Source organism: Rousettus aegyptiacus, unplaced genomic scaffold (assembly GCF_014176215.1).
Source record: "Rousettus aegyptiacus isolate mRouAeg1 unplaced genomic scaffold, mRouAeg1.p scaffold_m13_p_3, whole genome shotgun sequence".
NCBI classification, from domain to species: domain Eukaryota; kingdom Metazoa; phylum Chordata; class Mammalia; order Chiroptera; family Pteropodidae; genus Rousettus; species Rousettus aegyptiacus.
Window position 1 is genome coordinate 76,664,369 of NW_023416306.1, and position 26,281 is coordinate 76,690,649.

Sequence of the window (26,281 nt, forward strand, 5' to 3'; positions counted from 1 at the left end):
ATTTTTCCCACCTTTCCATCTACCTCTGGTTAATCTCGACCTTCTCTCTCTCTCAAAAGCTCATTCCTACCATAACTTTTACCACCTATTTAAACCACTATTTAAATACCAATGATGTCCAAATCTCTACCTCAAACCCAAACTTATCTCTAAACTGAATCTCTTTTGCTACCTGTTGTAGGACATATCTACTTAAATGCTTTAGCGTGTTCAAATCAACTTCTTATCAATCCTCCTAGATTCTGTTTCACTTTTGGTAGCACCTCCATACACCAAGCTACCCAAGACAGACACCCTGAAGTCATCCCAGATTCCTCTTCTACAGCTAGAGTTCTGCGTCCCCTCGTTTCTCACTACAGAAGGTCTCTAATTGACCTTCTTCACTTGTACTTGGCCCTTTTCAATTCATCTTCCATATTTCTTAGATGATAATCTTTCTAAAATGAAAACACAGTCATGCTATTCCCTTATTTAAAACTGTATAATGACTTATTTCACGTTCAGGATAAAAATGGAGAAAACTTTTAGCACAGCATGGGAGGCACCTGATAAACTAAGTTCTGTCTACCTGCTCAACCTCCTCTCCAACCTACACACCTAGTGTGTTTCTGCCTAAAACTACTTTAAGCACCTACAGAAGTCATTCCCATCCATTCCTGAGTACAAGCTGTCTTCTGCCTGGAATGCCTAGCTAGCCCCTAATTGTCTCCCAAGGCATTGCTCCCAAAGTCCTTTCTTTTATGTTTCCGTGGCACTCGGTACATATTTTTCTATCAGCATTCACCACCATACTATCCATTCTGAAATAAAGATCAATAACATCACACACACTAATGCTGGTCAATAACACCCTGCTTACCACTCTGAGACAACTCTTAAGATTTTTCATTGCATATTCTGTTTCTATTACATTAAACCTGGCATTCTTCCTACTTTTCTATTTATTATTAACTTCTTTTACTTAATACTTAAAAAAAAAATGACATGAATATATACAGCCCTATAGAGCTACAGAGAAGAAAAACTGCAGAGTTCCTAAGCTACAGAGCAACAGAAGAGTGTGAGGGTATTCTCTCCTTACTGTGTGAAAATACTGGTCAACGGTGAATGCTAAAAGCACTCAAATATCTGCTGCAAACTGACTTCAGAAAGAGAAATAACAAAAGTGAGTTTTAAAGGGCCTCCAAAATCAAACTCAGGCCTGAAATACACGTATCACTGAGTTCCAGCTTCTGAACATTCCAACCCATAGTAAGCAGGTGTTGTCTCATATTCCTTATATTTTTTGCTAAACACAAGAACAAATTGATGTGATGTATACGGGAAGAAGAATTTTTCTTCACAACAAATTGTGCACTGAAAATGATGACTAAAGAGAAAGGTTGAAGGAAAAAATTGGGCTGTAAATCATGGAAGTAATATTCTATGACACCGTAAGCCCTAAAGCATAACAGAAAGAACACAGGAAGATTACAATTCCTGGTCATCTATAACGTTAATACTGAAACCAAAACAAAGGGGACAACTGCCTCAAAACGAGCCAACAAGGCTTTGCTCTACATTTTTTAGTTAACGTTCTCAAATACTATACTTAAAAAATCACATTTAGCCAATAGAATATTAAAAAGTACCATTTTTTATAAGTATAAAATGCCATTTAAAAAATTTACCACACATTAAAAAAATGCAAAGAAAATTGGTTAATAAATATGTCCTTCCCCTTCATTGTGAGAGGTACTATAAACTAACACGTTGATAAAATAAAATCATGAGAGAGGGGGCATGTTCAACAGACAGGTTTCAGGTTCCACATGACTTCCAGTGGTCCTCAGCCTTTTTGGCACCAGGGACCAGTACTCCTATAAGAATCTCATGCCTGACTATCTGAGGTGGAGCTCAAGAGGAGATGCTAGCACTAGGGAGCAGCTGCAAATACAGATGAGCTCCCTTGCTTGCGTGCCAACTTACCTCCTACTGTGTGGCCAGGTTCCTAACAGGCCCCAGATGGTACTGGTCAGCAGCCCCGGGGGTGGGGGACCTCTGACTTAAGAGTATGACGTTTACATAATGCACTGGTAGGAAACAAAGAAAAATAAAGAAATGCCAATGTGCTGACCTGAGAGATGGGGGTGCAGAAAGAGGGGATGAAACAAATCTTTTATGCTTAGGTTTTCTTAATTCTGAAGGTAGGGAATATAATAGTTTTCCCCTGTATGTTTATACTTTTTGGAAGTAATGAAAATTATTTTTAAATTTGATAGTTAAGAGCTTAAGAGATTTTCTCAAAAAGATGAGTTTTTTAATATTACAACTTATATCAAATATATAACACAAAATGACAAGAAATGTAGGATCCTTATAAAAGAACGAACAAAGAAAATAGGAAATTAACATGTGAATCATTAAATAAGTAAACTACTTGGTATTTTCAAATATTAATTAACAAAAATTAGCATGATATAAAGCACTGTATAAATTTTAAAGAATAGAACAGCTTAACTAGTACTCAATGAGTAATGAAATTACAATACAAATCCTGAAATTCTACATAATCCTAATTTTTTTCTGAAAGATTGTTTTTCTTTCTTTTTTAAATTTATTTTTTAATTACAGTTGAAAGATGTTTTTCTTAGTAAATTTTTTTCAGGAAAATATGAGTCATTTCAAAGCACATCCCTGTTTCATAGTTACCTAATATGCTAGGTTTTATATCTAGTATTTCTTCTACTTGGGAGCCCTTAATAATCTTAGAGAAAACTCAATAAAGCACACCTTTAGAAAGGAAGATTATCTGTTTCAAAGAACTGAGAAATATCAAAATGGCAGTTGTATAAGAGTGCGACCAAATTAAACAGGACCTGGCACAATCAAGAGCTATTCCCAACAGCAATAGCAAGAAATTATGACTCAAATGGTTATGTAACCAACAGGGTCAGATACTATTTTGACTTTCGTACCAGGAAACAAGCCAGGTATGACAAAGAAAATAATAATCCTTTGAAATGCTCCTAAAAATATAATTAAAGCAAACAATTAAAGCTTTGCTATTTTAAGAAAAAACAAAAGAGCTGAAAGGGAAGGCTCTGATCTACTTCGGTGATCTGCAGGAGGACCCCACTGCAAGGATAACAGGAGTCAGAAAGCCATGCATGTGGGGAAAAGGGAAGTGAAGGGCTACTTTCAACTCTGCGATAGATACAATACATAACGTAGGTTTTAAATGTTTCTAGAAAATAAAAACAATCTATTATGAAAAAATGTTAGCATCAGTCATAATTTTTAAATATGGTTTTGCTTAAAGAATAGTATTCCTATACAAAATGGAGAAATCAAATATTTCAAAAGAAATGTCTATATTGTATACTGGAAATCTAACTTTATTGAAATCATTCGAGAATGGAAATAAAATCAATGCTCAATGCAAGTTATAAGAAATTCCTAATTAACCCTACCTTCAGCTTAATGTACTCTCTCCTTCATTCTCATTATCAAGTTTCAAAGAAATGACAACAACAATAAAACCACTCCTGCCCAAAGCCAGCAAGCTGGCTGCCGTTCCTCTCTCCTGGATGCCCAGCCAGGGCCACTGAGAAAGGAGCTAGTCTGGACACCACCAAACACACTCATTTCATCACACAGAGACGCACTGGAGGCCTACAAATGGAAGCCACCATTCCCAGGAATCAGAAGAGTGACCTTAATTTGAGAAAAGCTGCTTTTTCTAAGTAAACACCACTTATTCACAACTTGCCTTTCTGTATGGCTGGCTACCTACAGATCTAGAAAATACTAAAAAGTACTTACTATATGTGTCCACTGTCCTAAGTACCTTACGAATATTATTTAAACCTCCTGTCAGCCTTATGACATCAGAACTATTATGGAGACACTTTACTTTATTGATGGAGACACTGGGCAGAGGAGTTACTGTTACATGCCTGGTACGGCCACGGTTTGAGCCCAGTTGGTCTGGGCCCATGTCTTGTCTGTAACCATTGCTGCCTAACAGCAGTTCTCATCTCCTGAACCCAGAGCTTCTGAGAAAGGACTCAACAGTGTTAAGTCATCCTTTCATCCTTCCCCAAGGACTCACAACTGTATCTGAGGACAGGGAAACACTGTGTCCTTGGGAAGTTTGATGTGCACACTAACTCCGTGCTCTGCTAATTCATAGAGACTCCGAGTGATACCACAGCCCACTGAGTACAGCCAGCAGACTCTAGGGAGCCGGGTGCAAGGCATCAGTCAGTTGACTATAGTAGAGTTCTGATTTGACTGTCAACCCAGGCTGTCCCCGGGATACAACAGTATAGGTTATTAAAGTTGAAAGGGCCAACACTAGAGCTTCCTTTTCCTACCAAAATTCCATATCAAATAAAGTCTCCATGAGGGAAATGCTGGTGAGGCAAAATCCCCATGTACGACCACTAGGCAGCCTTGTCTGGAAGATTAACATATGTAACATTAATGACTTCCACTGTCAACTGCTGCTCCAAAGGTAATAAAGCTCTTGGCACTTCAAATGCTCCTTGACATGGTAGTTATTTTTGTTTCTGATAAAAATATGACACTAGAAGTAGTGCGCTTTTACCTGGTAAAAAATATATATATACCATTACTGCCTTGCTTCATTAACTCTTAAGCTCTATATCTTGTTATTCGAAGTACAGTTTGTGTACCAGCAACATTAGAATTCCCAAAGCTTATTAAAATGTAGACTCCCAGGCCTACTGAACCAGCATCTGCATTTTAGCAAGATCCTCAAGGGAAGGTCTGATTACCCAAGGGAAGCCACAGAGAAGCTAACAATCTCACCTTCCCACAGAATAACAAGCTGATATACTACACTGAGAGAGGAAGCAGTAAGAGCCTTAACTCTTTGGGCTATAAATGTAAAAATAAAGATCTACACACAAATATTTATAGCAGCTTTATGCACAGCTGCCCCAAACTGGGCAGAACCCAAATGTTACCACGTAGTACATTCATACAATGGAACACTACTCAGCAATAAAAAAGAACCAACTACTGATACATGCTAAACATCAACAAATCTCAAAAAAGAGGTTGCTGACTGAAAGATGACATACAAAATTAATACATATTGTGTTCCATCTATTAAAAAATTCTTAAAATGGAAACTAGTCTCTACTGATAGAAAGCAGTTCAGCAGTTGTCTGGGGACAGGTCAGGGGTTAGGAGGGACAGGAGAAAGGAATTACCAAGGACCAAGAGGAAACTTCTGTGGGTGATGAATATGTTCACCATCTTGATTGTGGTCATGTTTTCTTTCACAAGTCAAAATTACCACATTGCACACTATAGTATGTGCAATTTAATGTACATCAATTATACCTCAATAAATGTTTTTAAAAATTATGTGACTTGATTAATATGAAAATGATAAATCAAACAAAAGAAAGTACACGCATTTCCTGATCTTTTATAAATAGGGGTTGACTGAGAGATGTAATTTAAAATTTAAAAATTAAGTAATACATGTATGAGTCAATTGAAAATTATAAAGAAAAAATGATGGGATAAGGTGGAAGGGAAGAATTTAAAACTGGAAATATATCAATTCTGTCACTGCTCATTGTAAGATGTCAAAAGAGCTTTCTAAAGAAAGAGAATCAAGTATACTATGTAAAGTTATAACAACTTTAGAAAGATAAGAAAGATAACCAGGTGATACAAAAATAAAACTCCTTCCCATTATCAGAATAAACCTACAAATAGAAAGAAAAAAAAAACAGACAAATATATAGCATATTTATGGTAATTTTTAAAATGTAAAATCACCAAAATCAGAAGGCATGGCGCATCATAATGACAGACTTAAAACCAGAAATATCAATACATTGAAAGAAACTGTATTCATCTGGTAAGAAAAAGGCTCCAAGTGGATCACAAAGCAAAAGCCGAATACATTACAAGCAGAACATTAGAGAAACATCTAAAACCAAAGAGAAAATACAATTTTAAAAATCTGAAGGATGGATGTGGTACTTCAGAGTCAATATAAAGAAAATATCTCATAGTCTTAATATAAAAGAGCAACACTAGGGTAAAAGCATTAAATGGGCCAAAGAAAGGCACTTTATAATGCTTAATAAAGGAGAAATCCACAATAAAGATCTAGCAGTAACAAAATATGCACCAAAAAAAAAAACATTAGAAGCTGCATCTACAAAGCAAAAACAATAAACGATAAATTCAAAACTACAAACATCACAGCCATTCTCTGACCAATATGCAATCAGTAAACCAGAAAATAACAACAAAAACACTAGCTAATTGGGACAGATAAATTAGATGGCCTGGAGGCATGTTTTCTTCCCTATTTTAGTCACTTAGCAATGAGCTGGCTCAGTGAGATTAGTTCAGTACAAGTGCAGACTCCAGCCATCTGCCTCTGGGGTGCTTTTTAAAAGGCCACATTCCTAAAGAGAAAGTGTCCAATGCACATAGTTACACAGATGTTTTCTTCCCTGAAATGCTAAATACGTATACAACATTATAGAGGTAGGTCCCACTCTCCTATAGCTTTGGCCCCCAAATTTCTTCTACCCAAATTATTTATCAAAATGGCTAATTTAAAAAATTAATAAATGAGCATATCCTTGGTTACACTATACCCTCTTTCTTTCTTCTTTCAGAAATAGGACTACCTCCAAGAACACAGGGTTTCCTCTGTGCCTAGGTGAAAACCGCCCTGCGAATTATGCACTGCTGGCTCTGGGCCAACTGCTGAGGGAGTAGCCAGCACAAACCCAGTATACCTGTGACTGGGGTAGGCTGGCCTAATAGGCTGGAGAGCCAAATGAGTAAATGTCATCAACATATCTAAAGCTACAATCTTCAACTTAGCTCATATCACTAATAAAGGTAATATTTTGCCTTCTTGTCCACTTTTATTTTATTTTCAATTTACTGCAAACTTTAAAAAGGATTTCTATTTATTAAAGCCCCCAAAGATACCTAATAATATATATATATATAATGATAATTTCTACATTGTTTATAATGGTAAAATCTTAATGTCTATTAAAGGAATAACTATATACATTATAGTATGCCCATAGAAATAATATTAGAAAATCATTTTTTAATGCAGTGGTAAAAAAATAATAATAATAATCCCACGGCAGAGAAAACTAGACTCCAAATTATTCCCAGGAATAATTTTTCAAATACAATGTCTTATCACACAGCCAAAGGATAACCAAAAAAAAAAAAAACAAGATATAGTACAAAACAGTAGAAAAAGCGATAAGACAAAGATCCATATAAAACACAATCACCAAATACCTAACTCTCAAAGATATAAAGTCAATCAGGAAAGTGAAAACTATAAAAAGTGACAATAGATTTTTAAAAGAACCAAAAAACATTTTTAAATTAAAAACTCAATGATTATAAAAAATCATGTGCAGCTTATAAGAAAATGAGTGAACTAGTAGGTGACAAGAAACTTCAGAGAGAGGTAAGGAGAAACAAAGAAAATATAGAAAAGAGATAGAGATATATAGGATACCGTAAGAAGGTCTAATATATATCTAATAGGCAGAAAATAAATGAAACAAAAATCTATCTTAATGAGTTTAAAATAAAGCAGCAAATTAATCCTAAAGAAAATAAAAAGGAATTAATAAAAATCAGGATAGAATTTTAAAACAAAAATAACAGGATAGCTAAAGCCCAAAACAGATTTTTTAAAACATATAACATAACTGATAAGCCTTGGAGAGCCTGATCAAAGAAAAAAAGAGAGAGGTGACACCAATAACCAATATCAGGAATGAAAAGAGGAAACTACTGTTGATTCTTCAGACATTAAATAGATAAGAGAATATTATGAATGACTTTATATCAATGCATTTGAAAATCTAAATGAAATGGATACATTCCTAGAAAATTATAAATTTCCAAAAATGAAACAATGAAAACCTGTTTATGTGGTTATTCTCATAGATGTTTGTACATAATCTATAATGTATATACAAATATATATTCATGTAAAAGCCAAGAGAAGGTGTAAAAACATACATATTAAATTAGCATATTAGCAATAATTACTTACGTGGGAAAAAAGGGAATGGGGAAAAGCTGCTAAAAAGTGTTTTAAATTTTTACATAAAACATTCAGATATTTCTTGCTAACAAACATGAAAAATACAAAAAAGAATTCCTTTCTTTGTTTTTTTAAATTCTAGAATATTCCAGAATAATATTTTGTGATGACAGAGCTAAGCTGATAAGCCTGCTATATTTAGCAGAACAGTATAATTTTCACAAAACACCCAATGAAAGTCAGCAAAAGCAATAAAATTCCAAAAAGAAAAGGAGATCATAAGTTGCAAACTGCGATGTTTAACTCTATTTGAAACTATGATTAAATAGGTGAAAGATGTTAAAAACTCATACAGGAAAACAATAGGCTTCTAGATAATTGTCAGTTTTCCATCATTCTTAGCAAGAGGTTAAGAAAACTAAAAGTGAGATCTGGAAGTTACTGCCTGGAAAACAGTTACCTGGAGTATTTTATCAATCGAATTAGATACTGTAATTCAGCACTTCCAATTTCTTGTTATTACATCAAATTAGAGGGGCAGAAAGTAAAATATATGCTGAATTGCATTCAATTTAACTAAATTAATTATTTTAAAAATCTCCTTGACCTTCAAAAAACAAAAACAAAAAAGTTACAGTGAACATAAACATCTCAGGACAATTCTGCAAACTTTGGAAATGTTATTTACTAAACAATTCTTAACACATCTAAAAGTCAAATAACCATGGAGGCAACTGCAAAGCAAATATTATAAATGCATAAGCTATCAATAGTTATTGTGATATAAGTATTTTCAGAATAAGCTTTATTTCAGATAAAGTAAAACAAAAGTGAAATATCTGAAAGAGCTTCAAATTGTATAATGTTGATAACCTATTAAACTCTAAAACCTCAATCATCTCTGAATTTTTTGTGAATAATTATCAGATGCCTCTAAATCAATTGGGAAACTTCAAAGAACTATACCTAGAATTTATGTAGGCTCTTTCGTATTGATTATTCAAGAATCTCTAAATTCTAAAATGAGATACTAGATGAATTTACTTTTACAAGCACATTTCTTAGTTTACCATTTTATGTAATTAAAAAGAATATAATGACTAAATCCGTGAAGTGACAAATATAACACTTTAAAAAATCATTCATACCTTATCCATATTTGAAAATTCTGAATCTTACACAGAGACTATTATTAAGCCATAAATCAAATGTTATGCTTTATAGAAAAGTATATGCATATTTTTAAGGAAAAACTTGCAAAATATTCTCATTTATAGTTTATTTATAAGAAATCAAATTATGGTAAGTACTCATCCATAACCAGGGTAAATTTTGAAAACTAGTTTTTTTCTAAATAGACATAAACCAAAAAGCCAACAGTAAGAATAGGAGGCTTCCCAAAATTTCCCAAGTAGTAGAGCTTTTTCATCAACTGCCAGCCAAGGAAGCAGCTGCCCAATGCCCCAACACTCCTCTCCAAAAGGGTACTTGTTAAAGTCTCCAGGACCGACCATTTTGCAAAATCCAGTAGTCAATTCTTTAGCATTCATCTTACTTGGCCTGTCAGCAGCCTTTGATCAAATCCTCCTTCTCTATGAAAACCCTTCTTTACTTGGCTTTGAGAACAGTGTTCCCTTCCTACCTCCCTACCTTGGCTGAACTTGCACATTCTCCTTTTTGGTTTTTATTTTTCATTCCAGCCTTCAAACATTATAATGCCTCAAGAGTCATCAGATTTGTCTGTCTTTTCTTTACAGTATAAAGGCTTCGCACACCATCAACATTCTGATGACTCCCAAATTTCCATTTAGAGCCTAGACTACTTTGCCTACATTCCCAACTCATTCCTAGTTGCCTGCCTGATATCTCCACTTAGATACCCTCTAGGCATCAACTACCTTCACATTTCAAACTTGAACTTTTGAGTTGTATCTTCCACTTAGATCTAGCAAATATCTAGTAAACATCCTAATTTACTAACTACAAATAATCAAACTACTCAATCCATGATCATTCTATCATTCTCATATCCTGGGAGCAATATGAATTGGGTGGAAGAGAGAAGATCAAACTCAGACCACTACAGGTATGATTCTGGAATTTTAGGTAGAGGTAGACAGAAAGGGATTCCAGGAAAGGATCCATCTGAAGATGAGAGGAAAGCAGTACAAACTTGCTCACTTGTCTACACCAATAGGATCCTAATCAATTTAGCCTTTCAATCAGGGACCTATCATGTGCCAGTTACTAGGCTAGATATTAGGTACAAGTGTAAGAAAAAAACCACCGTATTGTCACAACAGAGAGGAAAAGTACCAGAAGGTAAAGAATAGAATTCCACATTTTCTGAGACCTCCAAATCAAGAAATTTTTCAAATGATATGGCTCAATAAACATATATCAAAACGATTCACAGAAGTTCACCACATTTTGGTAATACATAAAATGTTAACTTTTCTACAATAAAACGAAACATCTTGTGACAGTCTTTAAGAATGTTAAGCTGAGCCGATGTTCTGACAGTAAAACAACTTTATACTATGAAATATAATGTAGCTTCCAGCAAGAATATTCTCTTGTGCAAAGTCAGCTAGGCTGGGGCAGGAAAAGAGTTAAGATTCCAGTAGCGAACCTCTGCAGAAAGGCAGCCAAGATAAAAGTTTGATGTGAGTTTGCTTCTACTATATTGTGATAGGTTTTTCTTTCTTTTTTTAATTATCAGTGACTTATTTTATATTGCTTTGAGTCTTTCAATTCTAAAATTCAAGTGTCTCAATTCTAAAATTCTAAAATATGTTAAAGAATGAAAATAAATGAGAAGCATAGACTACTCAAGAGGTTTACCCCATTAAGATTTTTTATAAAGTATTTTTACTCTGTGTACAAAAATATTTTCTATGTACTTGACCGAGAGAGACAGCTTCTTCTGATAGAAAAATGCATTAATAGTACATTTTCAATCACATAAGAGAAAACTAATCAGAGAATTTGAAAACTTTCAAAATGAAATTATTTCCTTTTATAAAACTTTATAGTATAAAAAATCTTAAGAAAAAGATATTTGTTAAATAGATGAATTTTGTAATCTGTCCCTTTTAACATAATTAACTGTATTTCAATGCAAATTAAGCTCTGTATTTACATAGCTACATTAAAGCTTTTACAATTTTTATTTCATCAGAAAAAAAGAAAAAAGCTGGAAATGCCAGGCATTTTAAAGAATTAACTGTGGAAGATCACTTACAAAAATACTCATATCACACTTGATTCCACAATTTAAAATTCTAGTGAAAACCTATTTTAAATATTTCTCTATAATTAGGTAGCAATTCTTTGAAGCTTCAACACTAGACAAATGGGCCTGCCCTCTTCCTCTACACCCCAGTTTCTAGTTGAGAATTCTAAAAAATGTTTTCTAGCTCTTTATGAAATATCATCTAATTAGATGAAACTGGCCATCAATAGGTAATTAACACCTCTGCTCTCCATAGTCTACATTCCTAATTTGCACAATAGTGGTCCCAGTTGTGATGTGCCCACTGCTGCATGTTAAAAACAGAAAAGTGCGCCTCATGCAGCTGGAGAAGGGGTGGTAAGTTAAAAAACAATAGCTGTTATTAGCGGGATAATTTCATGTCTGTGCATCAGTGCTGACTTGCCTAATAAATAATCATTACTGCTGTCAACCTAGACATTCCATATTTAAAGGAGGAGGGGAAGGGCACGGGGGAGACTTGTAACAATGATAAACCTTTTAGAAATCAGAGAATTCACCATTTCTTTAGAATGAAACATATTAAAAAGAGCCAAAGAATGAAAAATGGTTCTAGGATTTTGGAGTTATTTTTTAAGAAGAGGCTTTCTAAGAAGCCATGAATAGTAAAGAATTGTTAGTGACTCTAAACAAAATATAGAACTTCTTTCTGATCTCTATTTTAATAAAGAAGAACAGCTTTCAAATGCATCCAGTACTTTTAAGGTCCTTACAGACTTTCTTTCATTAAAAACAAGCAGAACACAGTAGTCAGCACAGCCAAGAAGAAAGTCCATTCACTCTTCAGATCTCAGAGAAATCCTCCGGTTGTAGAAAATGAAAATGTAACAGAAGGCCAGAGGAAAAAGTGTTATCAAACAGACAGAACATACCCTGATTTTTACCATTACTATGGTTGTTGAGAACCAGTTCATAAAATTCCTGAAAATTTAACTATTGTCTTGAGTTCATACAAACACACCTATATACGAAACAGCGCCATGAGTACAATGCAGGAACCTCTTCCACTAGCATTCATTAATATCCAGAAGACAAGCCATTTCTCTAACCCAGGAAGCTCTTCTCTAGCAAAAATGAACTGTGTGAGAACTAGTGGATAAGGACCAAGAAGAAAGCTGGAGATTTGTGTGCAGAATCCGATCCATAAACCAATTCTGCTCTCTCCCTTAAAAAAAAGAAAAAAGAAAGAAAATGAAAACTTAAAATTATGAGACATTTTCTAAAAATCTAGAATTCTTGCTTCCCTTGAAAATAAGAAAAAGACAATAAGAAAAGAAAGAAAATTGTTCAAGACATAACACTAGAAATGTTTACAGAACTCAAGATATAAAAATCTTTCTAAAAACAATGTGATCTCATTTGGCAAATGTAAAGAAAAGATGTAGTATATACGTATAATGACTCATAATAATAAAAACTCCTTTAAATCATCAAACTAACTAAGTCAGAACTAAAACCCTATCCACCCATGTGTTCTTCCTGTTCTTCCACCTGCCTTCCCAAACTCAAAGAATCACCACCGTGAAGTCTGGTTATCATTCTTACATTTTTCCTGAGTGTGTATGTGATTTAATTACTTAACTCTAAACTACATACTGCTTTGTATGCTTTTAGTTCCATAAAAAAATTATATCACATTGTTTTTAATTCAATATATTTCAAAGATTTAGCCATATTTGTTACATGTAAGTTATTCATTTATTTCAAATTCTACAAATATATTCAAATCATTTATTCATTCCCTTGTCATTGAAATTTGGTTGTTTCCACCTTTGTACTATTAACAATATTGCTACTATAAAATCTTTTTCTTATATCCTGGTATAAGTTTCCTTAGGACACGTGTGCGAAATTTCTATATAACCGTTTCAAATTCCAAATAGCAATCCATCCATTAGAAATTTTTAAAAATAAGGTAGTATCAAAAGGCAGTATACAAAGAAAGGTTATTATTTCATCAACTTTTGGTACCCACCCACTTCTATGTGTTTATTGGGCCAAATTGGAGATACTTCTTACCGTGGGTCTACTAAAAAGTTTTAACGTCATCCCTCTAGGTAAGTAACTCCTAAAAAAAGTGAACTATTGCATCTTATGAAATGTGGATGTTCAACTTTGTAGGACAATACTTGTTCTTCTATGCAGTTACATCAATTTATACTCCCATTAGAAGTGTATGAAATTTCCTGGCGATCCACTTCCTCACTGTTGGTAATATCGGGCATAAGAATCTTTGGTCAATCTGGTAGATGTTACTTCGCATCCCATTGTGATCCCATTTGCATTTCTATGACTACTAAAAAGGGTGGTCACCTTTTCACATGTTTACTTCCTATTTCCTTTCCTCTTGTATAAAACATGTTTTTCTGTTGTGTTGTCTTATTGACTTCCAGGCTGCACATATGATTGTATGTGTTGATTCATGTATGCATGTACATATTGATGAATCCTTTGGCAGCTCTGTGTTTCAACTACTTTCTTTCATTCGTGGCTTTTCTTTCTACTTTCTTTATTTTTTAATAAACAAATGTTCTTAAATTTAAATTGGTAGCATTTTTCAAGCTTTCCCTTGAAGTGTTGTATTTTGTATTTAAGAAATTTTTCACTGTCACTATCATAAAAGTTTACTTCAAAAACAAAGTCAAGTTTTTGCTGACCCCCAGCTGCGTAATACATCCTCTGTCCTGTATCAGTTCCCCTACTTATGTAGGTCTGTTTTGGGTTCTGTATTCCATTCTACTGGTCTATTTGTCTATCCAAAAGCCAGCAATATACCATCTTAATTTTTATATCTTTAAACTAAGTCTTACGTGCTGATATGGTAAGACCTCTCATTTTCTACTCTAGGCAGGCTTGGCTATTTTGGGGCCTCTTTATGCTCCAATTCTTTACAAAATTCATGCTGAGAATTCAAATGTAATTAAATTGAATCTGTACATTGAATCATGTGTGAGAATCCTCTTTTTAATACTGAATCTTCCTATTCAAGAAATAATGTGTTTCCTTTTAATTCTTTTTTAACGTCTTAAAATGAAATTTCACAATTTTTCCCATATAGCTTGCATATATTTCTAAATCTATTTGTGTTCCAACTATAAATGGTATCTTTTTGACTGCTATCTTTTGTCTGGTGCTGGTATAAAGATAGCCAATTGATTAATTTTAAATATGGATCTTATATTCAGCTATCTTATGACACTCATTTCCAATCACTTGTTGATCCTCTTAGATTTTCGATAGAGACAATCATATCAGTTGAGAAGGATGGTGTTATATTTCTTCTTTTTCAATCATTACTTTATTTCTATTTCTTGTCTTCCAATACAGGCCAGGACTTTCAGAACCATGTTGAACAGACTGGTCAGAGGCGGTCTCCTGCCTTTTTCCTGACTCAGGAGACTTTTACATTTTACTACTAAGAAACATACCTTTCACCATGCTAAGGAAGTTCCCTTCCATTCTCATTTTGCCATGAGCTTTTTCTGTGAATAGACTTGACATCTCTCAAATTCTTTGCATTAATCTATTATGAAAAACATATGCTTTTATTTTAATTGGCTAATGTGAATTAAATATAATATTTTTAAATGGAAATCTCACTCTCCTCCTTCTATTCCTAGGAAAATCCAATTTAGTCTTTTTTTAAAACCAACTGGATTTTATCTATATTCACAAGTGAAACTGGCTCCTTTTTTTTATTTCTTCGTTGTTTTTGTCATGTTTATGTATGAAAGTTATACTGATCTGAAATGAAATAGTAAGTTTAGCAATGAACTCTCACTCTAACGCTCTGTAGTAAGTTTGAATAAGATTGTAATAATCTGTTCCTTACAGGCTAGGTAAAGCAACAGAAATGTTAATCATTTAACGTGTAAATTCCGCCTGGTACTTTTCTTTCTGTCAAAAAAACTTTTAACTACTGATTCAATTCTTCAGTAGTTACATGACTATTCTATATTATGTTCTTGAAACAGAAAATTCACATTCATTGCCATAATGATTTTCACAGTATTTTCAGCAGATGCCTGAAACCGCAAGTACGTACCAAATCCTACATATACTATAATTTTTCCTGTATGTACAAACCTATAATGAAGTTAATTTATAAGTTACACACAGTAACACATTAAGCAGAATAACAAAATAAAGCAATTATAATAATATACAATAAAAGTTATATGAATGTGGTCTGTTAAAATATCACCTGTACTCTACTCACCCTTCTTCTTGTAATGTGAGATGTTACAATCATTGCCTATGTGATTAGATAAAGTGAGGTGAATAAGATAGCAACTTAGCCTTAGACTACTAAAAGGATTAAATGAATATCAAACACTGCAGCACCATGATATAACCAAGACAGCCACTATGTAACTAATAAGTGGACATCCTATATCATGGATATACTGAACAAAGGGATGATTCACATCCCAGGTGGGACAGAGTGAGATGGCACAAGATTTCATCATGCTATTTAGAATGGTACAATTTAAATTTATTAATTGCTTATTTTTGGAATTTTCCATTAAATATTTTTAGACCCTGACTGACCACAGGTAACTGAAACCACAAAGAGAAACTGCAGATAAGGAAGAAACTACTGTGTAACACCGAAGACATGATCCATAAAAGAGAAAATGACTGTGCTAGACTTCATTAATATGAAAAACTTCTGCTCTGCAAAAGATAATGTCAAGAGAATGAGAAGATAAGCCACAGATTTTAAGAAAATATTTGCAAGACACAACTGATAAAGGGCTGTTATCCAAAATATACAAAGAATTCTTAAAACTCAACAGTAAGAAGCAACTCAAAAACTGGGTCAAAGGCCTCAACAGACACCTCGCCGAAGAAGATATGGCAAGTAAACAAATTAAAAAACGCTCCCCATCGTATGTGATCAGAGAAATGCAAATTAAGAGACACAACTACACACCCATAAGAATGGCCAGAATCAGTAACTGACACCACCAAATGCTGACACGGATTCAGAACAACAGAAACTCTCATTCATTGCTGGTAGGAATGCAAAATGGTACGTTTACTTGAAGACAGGCAGTTTTTTTTACAAAACTAAACAGACTCTCTTGCCATATGATCCAGCAATTGTGCTCCTTGGTATTTACCCAAAGGAAATGAAAATGTATGTCCACAAAGTAACCTACACACAGATGTTTACGGCAGCTTTATTCATAATTGCTAGTACTTGTAAGTAACCGAGACGTCCTTTGGTAAGTGAATGGATAAATTGTAGTACATCTAAACAATGGAATATAATTCAGCACTAAAAATAAGGCATAAAAATACGTGGAGAAAGCTTTAATGCATGTTATTAAGTGAAAGAAACCAATTTGAAAAGGCTACAAACTGTATGATTCCAACTATATGACATTCTACAAATGTAAAATTATGGAGACAGTAAAGAGTGGTTGCCAGAGGGAGAATGGGGATGACTAGGCCAAGCACAGGGGATTTATTTTTAGGGCAGTAAAAATACTCTGCATGATACTATAATGATGGATACATGTCATTTTACATTTATTCAAACCTACAGAATGTCCAACACCAAGAGTGAACCCTACAGTAAACTATGGATTTTGGATGATTACAGTGTATCAAAATCAGTTCATCAGTTCTAACAAATGTTATCACTCTGGTGCAGAATGTTGAAAATGGGAGAGGCTATGTATATCACATGTGGAGGCAGGGAGTACATGAGAAATCTTTGTACCTTCCCCTCAATATTGATGTGAACTGGAACTGCTCTAGAAAAATAACTGATGGGAATACAAATTATTACAGTCTATCTAGAATATAATCTGGTAGAGTTTATTAAAATGTAAAATGAACACATGATATTTAGAACTGTAATTCCATGTTTTTGAATTTATCCTATAAATACATATCCTAATGTTCTGAAAGACTTCGTACAAAGACATTCACTGCTTGTTTATAAATAACGAAAACAAAACAAAAACAAAATGAATGTTCACTAATATAGAACTAAAAAGAAAAACTAACTTAAAATTTTGAATAAGAGTATATTGTGGATTACCATTCGGCAATACATTAAAAAGTATTTATCATAAATTAGATTGGTATGTACTATAATACAAATATTATGTATAGGTCTATAATTCTAAGAAAATAGTACAACCCTATTCGTGTAAAAAACAAAAAAAATCCAAATCTATAAATACGTTTGCAAACTGAATTATTTAAGAGATATACTTTAAGTTAAAGACTTATGCCAAATTATTCTCTTTGTTTTCTAATAGCTATCTTCATAGGCCATAGAAGTCCTTTTTATTCTTCACAAATATCAAATCACATATATTACATCTATTTTACAACAACCAGCTATAGGTCATGATTATCTAAGTATTTTGGCCAAATTTTAAAAGTTGACAGTGTACTACTTTTTAAATCTGACATTTAATGTCATCTTCAGCATGCTGAAAGGAGAATTTAATTGTGCTTACCGATTTCATTTATTACTGCCCTTGATTTCGATACAAAACGACCAACTTCACTGGAATTCATTTTGACTCTTTCCTTAAGGTCAGCACCTGCAAAGTATTTTATTCACAGGTATAATCTAGTTATAAACAAAATTTTAACACAATAAATTGAAAATTTATTTAAAATTCATATATAACATAAAAGATGACTGAATTTTTCAGTTAAAGAAATTATATTACCTAAGTTTTCCTTCTCCATGACCAGTATCAGGGAGAAGAACATATTTGTTCATACATCTACCATGTGCTTAAAGTAGTGGTTCTCAAACTTTGTGGTATCAAGATCCCTTTAAACTCTTAAGAGTAAGAGACTTTGTTTAGATTATATGTTTTAATATTCTAGTAGAAACTGAAAATACAAATTGTTTTACTATTCATTTTAAATACAAATGAACCTATTTGTGTTAACATAAATAACTACAGATTGATGCCACTTCCTTGGTTCTTGCAAAAATGTTGGCAGTTTTACCCATGATTGCTTTTTGTCCCACCAGTGCAAATGTCAATCCAGTGAAAAGGGCAAATCAAATCTTACTGCTGTGAAAATCATTTCATGAATGCCTGCCTTGATAACTGCAGATCACATCTGAGAATCACTGGCTTTAAAAGTATGAGCAAACTGACAATTTTGTAATTATCACTTTATCACAGAATCATCACTTTGGAATAGAGAAAAATAAATATAAAGAATTCTTTAAGAGATCATTTACTCTGTGGCTCAACGTTCTTTTTAACAAAATTAAACTATCTGTGGAAGGTAGGTCTCCATTTAAACAAAAAGAATACGAAGTAAAATTACAGCATAGAAGACATACACTCAGCTACTTACTCTCTTATTAGTCCATTATAAGTTAATCATGACTAGACATAATATCAAGTACCAGCTGAGGTTTGGACAGTTAGAACACACATACTTCCTATGGAGTGAGAACTGTAGTTGACAAAGCACAAACCCTACAATCCATCAGTTCTTAAGTATACACACATAAACACACACACACACACACACACCCCATAGAAAATCTCTCAAACACATGTCCAAGGAAATATGAACAATAACATTCAATGAACATACATAAAACAGCAAAAAACTGAAATAACCTAAATAGCGATCTAAAGATTCTTAATTAAACTGAGACATATTACACAATGAAATGTTACATGTGCCACATGAAAGTGATAGAAGAGTATGAATAAGGGTAAATCTAAAAATGTGGAAGGATATATAATTATATATAATTACAGAAAGAACACAGGATAATAACCAATTACATAAGTTTTTACAAAAGAACACTTTTTGGGGATATAAAACATACATGGAAATGATAAATATCAGATTCAACTAGTAGTGACTTCTAGATGAGGGAGTAAGATGGACTGGCAATGGGCACAGAGGATATCAATCTTCTTTGTAATATTGTACTACTTAAGTTAGGTGGTGGGTACTCAATATGTTAGTCTTAGATACCTAATATATCTTCATAATTAATTTTTCCAAGAATTATTAAAACAGCATGAAAGAAAAATATTATTAGGGTCAAATTTTCTAAACTAGTAGGATGTATTTGTTAAAAAAAATAGTAATGGTTCAACTCACTGCCATTTAACATTGAGAATATAATTTTAAATTGAGAATGTAAAATGTTGTTAGTATATATTGGCTAATACATATTAGTTAATAAAAGCAGATAAAGTAGTACAACATGAGGAAGGGAATTAGATGAAAGAGGGGTCAAAGTAATGAAGCGAAGATAGACAGAGACTCCAGAAGAGCTGATCCAGAAAAAGCTCCTGTAAGTACATCATGGGATCCATCAAGTCCTCTGGCCATGAGGATGACCTTTAACACAGCAACTAATGCTGCAAAGAGGGTTTTCACCAATATTCTGACTCTGTGACCACACAGTATGCTTTGAAAATCACACTCGGGTTAGAGACTTAGGAGCTAAAGGGAATCAAGGTTTGGTCTTGACTCATGGCCCATTCGCTGCCCACTGGTCCCAGTGCAGAGCTTTGGAAGATGTGAGTGAAGCCTTATGCACACATTGGTGTGGGACTTGTTTGAGATTAAAGGTTTATTTTAGAAATAATTACATTTATCCAAGGAATGTTACGCATTTGTACTGAGACCTTGACAGGACTTTTGAAAATTTTTAATATTCCTTTCCATTTTTATCTTGGAAACACACCCTGCAACCACGTTAACCACCTAAAAATATAGTTTCACTCCTTATCCCTTCTGGGACCATAAATTTTTTATATGACAGTATCCAAAGTTTTATTTGAAGCCAAATATTTTTAGTTTTTCTTTTTAAATTAACTTTTCAAAATGTTTAAAAGCATTTACTTTTTACATTTTAAATCCTCTAAGTCCGTGGCTACTCACTCACCTCAGGTGAGCCCTTAGGGTGCCTAGCAATCCTACTGTATTCCCCTACTCCATTTGCTCTCCTATTCATCTACAGACCATTTTGTAACTTCTGTCTCTCCTCAAACCTCAAAACCTCCTACTTAGTCCCAATACAATTTACTAAGAAAACAAAAGCATTCAGAAGAGAAATTCCACTAGCGCCCACCACCAAATCTATCCACCTACCACGATTTGAACCCACATACTCTACCTTCCCTCCTGTGACTATGGGTGGATTAATTCATGATAGAGGTCAACTGTGCCCTTATGCACTAGATTACACTCCTTTCAGAATCATGATTTCAGCAATTATCCTCTTACTAGGCTCGCATCATCAATAGTATCCCTCTTTAAAGAACCATTCCCATGAGCAACAATAATTCTGTAATATTGCTCATCTTAAAAAAAAAGTGCATGGACTTTCATCGCCAGCTCTGATGGCATAGTTTATTATCAGACCAATTCTTCCAGGAGACACTGGATAAAATATTTAAGATAGCTGTGGGAAAGCAATGGTGAACTACTAAGCCAGCTGGCCTATGAAAGGGCTTCAAAGAAAATTTAAGTTTCTAAACAATGGGAGACAGAATTGGAGCTCAGGGCTTGCCAAGGAGGAACACTCTAGGCTTTCAGCTGAGATCTCTAAAGGTTAAATATAAAACAGGATAAACAAAATCATACCAAGACTAACTGCTGAAAACCAAAATCAAAAAGAAAATCTTAGATGCTGCCAAAACACGATTCAGACATCAAGCTAACTTCTCAACAGAAAATGAATGATATCTTTAAAGCAGGAAAGAAAATAAGTACCAATCTAGAATCCTAGACTAAGCAAGCCCATACTTCAAAAAACAATGATGAGATAAAGGCATTTTACACACATATACACAGACTAAAGGCCCACACCAAAAAAAGAAAAAAAAAAAAAGATGGAGATCTTCAGGAAGATTATGACAGTAGAGTTTAAAATCTTATTATCCGCTGCTTGAGACATACCTTAAAACATAAGGGCACAAATGGCTAAAGTAAAAGGGTGAAAAACAAGCAAACACTCACCAAAAGAAAACTTGTACAGTCATCAAATCTCTGACAAAAGAGACTTAAGGCAAGAAGTATCACTAAAGCTAGGGGGTCATTTTAAAATAATAAATATGATCTAAAATATTCATAAGAATTCTAAACTGGAATACATAAAATAAGATGACATGAAACTATATAAAGCAAAAATGGACACAACCAAAAAGAAAAACTGACACATCTACAAGCACAGTAGATTATAACAGACCCCTGGAAGTAACTGATAAAGCAAGTAAGCTAATATCCTTATCGGACAACATCTTTTCAAGAAATAGGAAGTAGGAGATAGGAAAAAATCTCAAACTAGAAGAAACAGCAAAATGAAAGCAAACTTTTTGAAATAGAAAGTAAATGTGCAAAAGAGAAAAATCAAAGCCGGTTTTTGAAAAAAAAATAAATAAATGATAGATTTTTTAGTACAACTTGTCATGCACAATCAGAGAAGGCACAAATCCCAAAATCAAGAATGAAAAGAAGAAATATACCGAGGACTTTACAGATATTAAAATATTAAAAGAATATTAACAACCTTGACCCAATAAATTTGAAAAAGCACATGAAGTGGACAAATTCCTAGAATAACACAACTTATTAAAACTAAGAAAACAGAAAATCTGAAAACACAAGTACACATTAAAGAAATTGAATATGTAATTAAAAACTTTCCTACAAAGAAAATTGCTTGTCCATATGGCTCCGACAAAATTTTTCCAAACATTAATAAAAAAAAAAAAAAATTAACATCAACCTTATAAACATTTACATGGAGAACAGAAAAACAAAAATTTGATAAAAACATTGTAAGAAAAAGAAAAAAAAGTGACAGGCCAACCTTTCTCAAACACTCCTGAACAAAATATCAGTAAATCATACCTACTAGTAAAACAAATAAAATACATTAAGACCGAGTTACATGCAGTCCATGATTCAAGACTGGTTTAATAATAAATTTTTTAATTTATGAAAGTAATGGAGAAAAGGTGAAAATCATACAAATTTTCAGTAGGTGTGGAAAGTTTGATAAAATTCAACACATTCCTTAACATCCCTATTGAGGTATAATTTACATACAATAAAATTCAGTCATTTTAAGCATGCAATTCAATTACTTTTAGTAAATTTACGGAGTTCTACAAACATCATCACAATTCAGTTTTAAAATATTTCCATTATTACAAAAAGATCCCTTATACCCATTTGCAATCACTCTCTCTTCCCGCCTCTAGCCCCAGGCAACCACCAATGTATTTTCCTAGAACTTTGCCTTTCTGTACTTTTATATAAATAAACTCATACAATATAGTAATGCACCACATAAGGATGTTTTGCTCAACAATAAACCATATGATGGTCTCATAAGATTATAACGAAGCTGAAATATTCCTATAGCCTAGTGACATCTTAGCACACAACACATTAGTCATGTATGGTGATGGTGATATAAACAATCCTACTGCACTGCCATTCTATAAAAGTATAGCACATACAATTACAGTAGTAGGCTATACCATCTAGGTTTGTGCAAGTACAGTCTATGGTGTTCGCATGACAAAATCACCTAATGTAGCATTTCTTAAAACGTGTTCGGTCAATAAGCAGCATATGACTACATGTGGTCTTCTGTGTCTTTCAGGTTCATCCATATTACAAGAATTATTCAGCACTTCTTTTTTCTTTTTATTACCAAATGGCATTCCATTGTAAAGACAATGGATATTTGGGTTGTTTCTATTTGGAAAGTAGAAAGTAGTATTACGAGAAATACTCCTATGAGTATTTGCATACAAGTCTTTGTGTAGATAAATGTTTTCATCTGTCCCTCAGATAGACATGCAGAAGTAGAATTGCTAGGTTATATTTTAAATTCCTATTTAACTTACATTTTTAAGAAAACTGCCTGTTTTTCACAGTGGCTGCACAAGTTTACATTCCTATCAGCAATACCTAAGGGTCTCTGTTGTCCTACATAATCACCAATATTATTCTGTATTTTTGATTATAGCCATTTAACTGGGGAGGAAGTGGTACTATTATGGTTTTAAATCTGCACTTCCCTCGTGACTAATGAGGGTAAGCATCTTTTCAGGTGCTTATTAGCCATTCACACAGCTTCTTTGCAGAAATGTCTATTCAAATCTTTTACTTATTTTTTTACTGGATAATTTTTCTTCTTACTGAGTTTAGGAGTTGTATCTTAAATAAAAGTCCTTTCTCAGAAATATGGTTGACAAATATTTTCTCCCTGCCTGTGGCTTATCTTTTCACTTTCTTGTTGGATTTTTTAAGTTTTGATTTTAATAAAGTCCAATTTATCAATTTTTTCCTTTATCATTCTTGCTTTTTGTGTCATAATCAACACTTATTCTTAATTAAAAATTCATAGCAAACTAGAAAAAGAGAATTTTTTTTAATCTCATAAAGAATAACTATAAAACACTTATAGCTAACATCACTTTTAATGGTCAATTATAGAAAACTTCCTCCCAGAGATCAAGAAAGAGACATGAGTGTTCTTTATCACTTCTAGAGACAGTACTCATTCATGTAATGAGAAATATTTTTAAATTACAAGGATCAGAAGGGAAAAAAAATAAAGCTGCCATTATTAGATGACTTAATTATACATGAATAGCCAAAATAATTCACAAATCATGAGAATAAGTAAATTCACTTATTCCATTTAAATACTGCTCACTAAAATGGCCCTCTCCTGTTTTTATAAACTATTTTAAATACGTTTTAGGATTATTTTGCATTAAATTTCTATCTACTTATTTATATTTGCTGTAGACCAGTCCAGTGGGACTTTAAAAAAGTTATCGGAAACAATAATATTCTTTGTTGTACACTACAGGATGTTTAGCTTCCTTGGCTCCTAATTAACCAAATGACAGGAAAACCCTTCAATCACTGTGACAACCGAAAATGACCCCCAAATTCCAATGCTCTCCAATGAATTTTATCATCCCCCTGAGGTCTAATACTTTAAGCAGATGGTCTTCAACCTTATGTTCCTACTGTTGCTAAAAAGAATGTTAAAAAACAATGTCCCCCCTTAAATATTTTTATACTGACATCTAAAATTTTTCATCATTTAAGTTTAAACAGTTGCAAGGGTTGCAGTGCACTGTAAACATTGACATCTTAAATATAATTATATGCATGTATCACTGTAAATGTATCCAGTGGAATCTACATACCACAGTGATATGATCTCTAAATCATCCATGTTTAAAACATACATATAATCCTTGCTTTACAATAAGAAATATTACATCATTTCTTTCCTTTATGAACTGGTATTTCAATTCCACTTTCCTATATTTCTTTCCCTCTGATGTATCAGTGTTTATGCTTAAAAATCTTTTATTGATTATTCCGTCATTTCTTTGCAACAAAATATGCGTATAAATTATTTTTATTAAATTTCCTACAACTATAAAGCACTAAGTTTAAAAGTTTTCCTCTGGACTGACTTTTCATTACAAGCATTATTAGCACACAACTGATTGAAGCATAACTATATTGCAAATCTGATAACTGTTAGATATTAAAAGTAAATTTTTATTGGAAATGTATCTAGGTGAGACAGATGGGATTATTTCCTCTCATTCTATTATTTTACATCTCTACCATGAAAATAATTTATTGCTAAAATGAGGTGAAGTTTATTATTAATTTTATTCATGCTGAGAAAACTATCACATAAACAAAGGAGTTTTAGTTCATCAATGTCACTCAATTAATTCTTTTAACTCCTTTAAAGCCAATGCCTCCCAAAAATCACATAATAGTCAATAAGCATTTAAGAATTCCATAACAATTCTATGTTGTTGTCTTTAAATTATGCTAAATGCAAAGAACCAGAAACTACCAGATTAAGAACAAGATCCCAGTTGAAATTCTCAACATTAGTATTTTAAAAGAGCCCTTTTTTTGGCAATTCAGAAGCTTTATTCCCCTTCGAAGTAAGATCAGGACCGACTATTGTAAAATGAAAGGGCAACTATGAAAAGGAAGATGATAAAGACGATGAAGAGATCAGCATGAAAAGTTTTATAAAGGACTACATATGTTGTGTATTAGCTAGATCCCTTTAAAATTATCTGTACAACCTGAATGCCTCAAAATAGTCCAGCCTCAGTCTGGAGGATCATTGCTTTAAGTCATTTTCCTTGGACTGTGTAGTCCTGGGTCATACGAAATGCAAACGACAATCTTTAAAAGTTATTACCAAATTGTTTTCAAAAGTGTTTCTACCCCCATACATTGCCATCAGTGCACCACTCCACATTATCACCAGGACCCAGTATTATCACACTTAGTAAGTTATGACCATCTAATTGAATGAGAAATGGTAGCTTTAAGTGGCATTCTCAGTAGTAAAAGACGAAATGTTTCACAAATTTGTAGAGCATCATTGTGCTTTAATCAAAGTCATCATTTCTGAATCTTTCCAAATAATATACATGTGCCATCATCCACACACCCTGGACTTCTTTGCACCCAACTCCAAACAGGCTTTTTATTTTTCTCCATTCAACCCAAACATCAGGTCAAGATAATCAAGGATTTCCAGGCAGCTCAATCTACATCTTAATCTCTAAGCATCACTGTGGAGATGCCGCTGCTCCCTGTGACCTGCGGAGGTGTCAACCTAAAACCGGAGACCAATCTGTTGTTTCCCTTTCCTGCACCGCTCTTGCATGGTGGCTGTATCAAGGTTATCCTGGCCTCACAAAAAGCAGCTGGGAAAGAACTTTTTTTTCTTATTTTCTCAAAGAATGTATATAAGATTGGAATTATCCATTCCATGAATGTTTGGAAAGAACGTTCCTCTGCAGCCACTATGGCCAGGTGTTGTCACTGTTCTGGATTAGTCAAGTTTTCTACTTCTTAAATCAGTTCTGGTTAAGCTTTATTTT

The 26,281-nt window shown here is 33.3% G+C and overlaps 1 protein-coding gene across 19 annotated transcripts in view; it reads right to left on the minus strand.

The window, feature by feature from the left end:
- Positions 1–26,281, minus strand: part of AUH (AU RNA binding methylglutaconyl-CoA hydratase) — a 149,971-nt gene that overhangs the window by 85,413 nt on the left and 38,277 nt on the right. For 16 of the 19 annotated variants that reach the window (XR_001598923.2, XM_016160486.2, XM_016160488.2 and 13 more), the window contains one exon: positions 17,831–17,917. The exons of the other annotated variants lie outside the window; for them this stretch is intronic. Coding sequence is in view for 15 of the 16 variants with exons in the window: in XM_016160486.2 (XP_016015972.2) it covers positions 17,831–17,917 (87 nt within the window). In the remaining variant the exon portion in view is untranslated. The remainder of the gene's footprint in view (positions 1–17,830; positions 17,918–26,281) is intronic. 19 annotated transcript variants of the gene reach the window in all.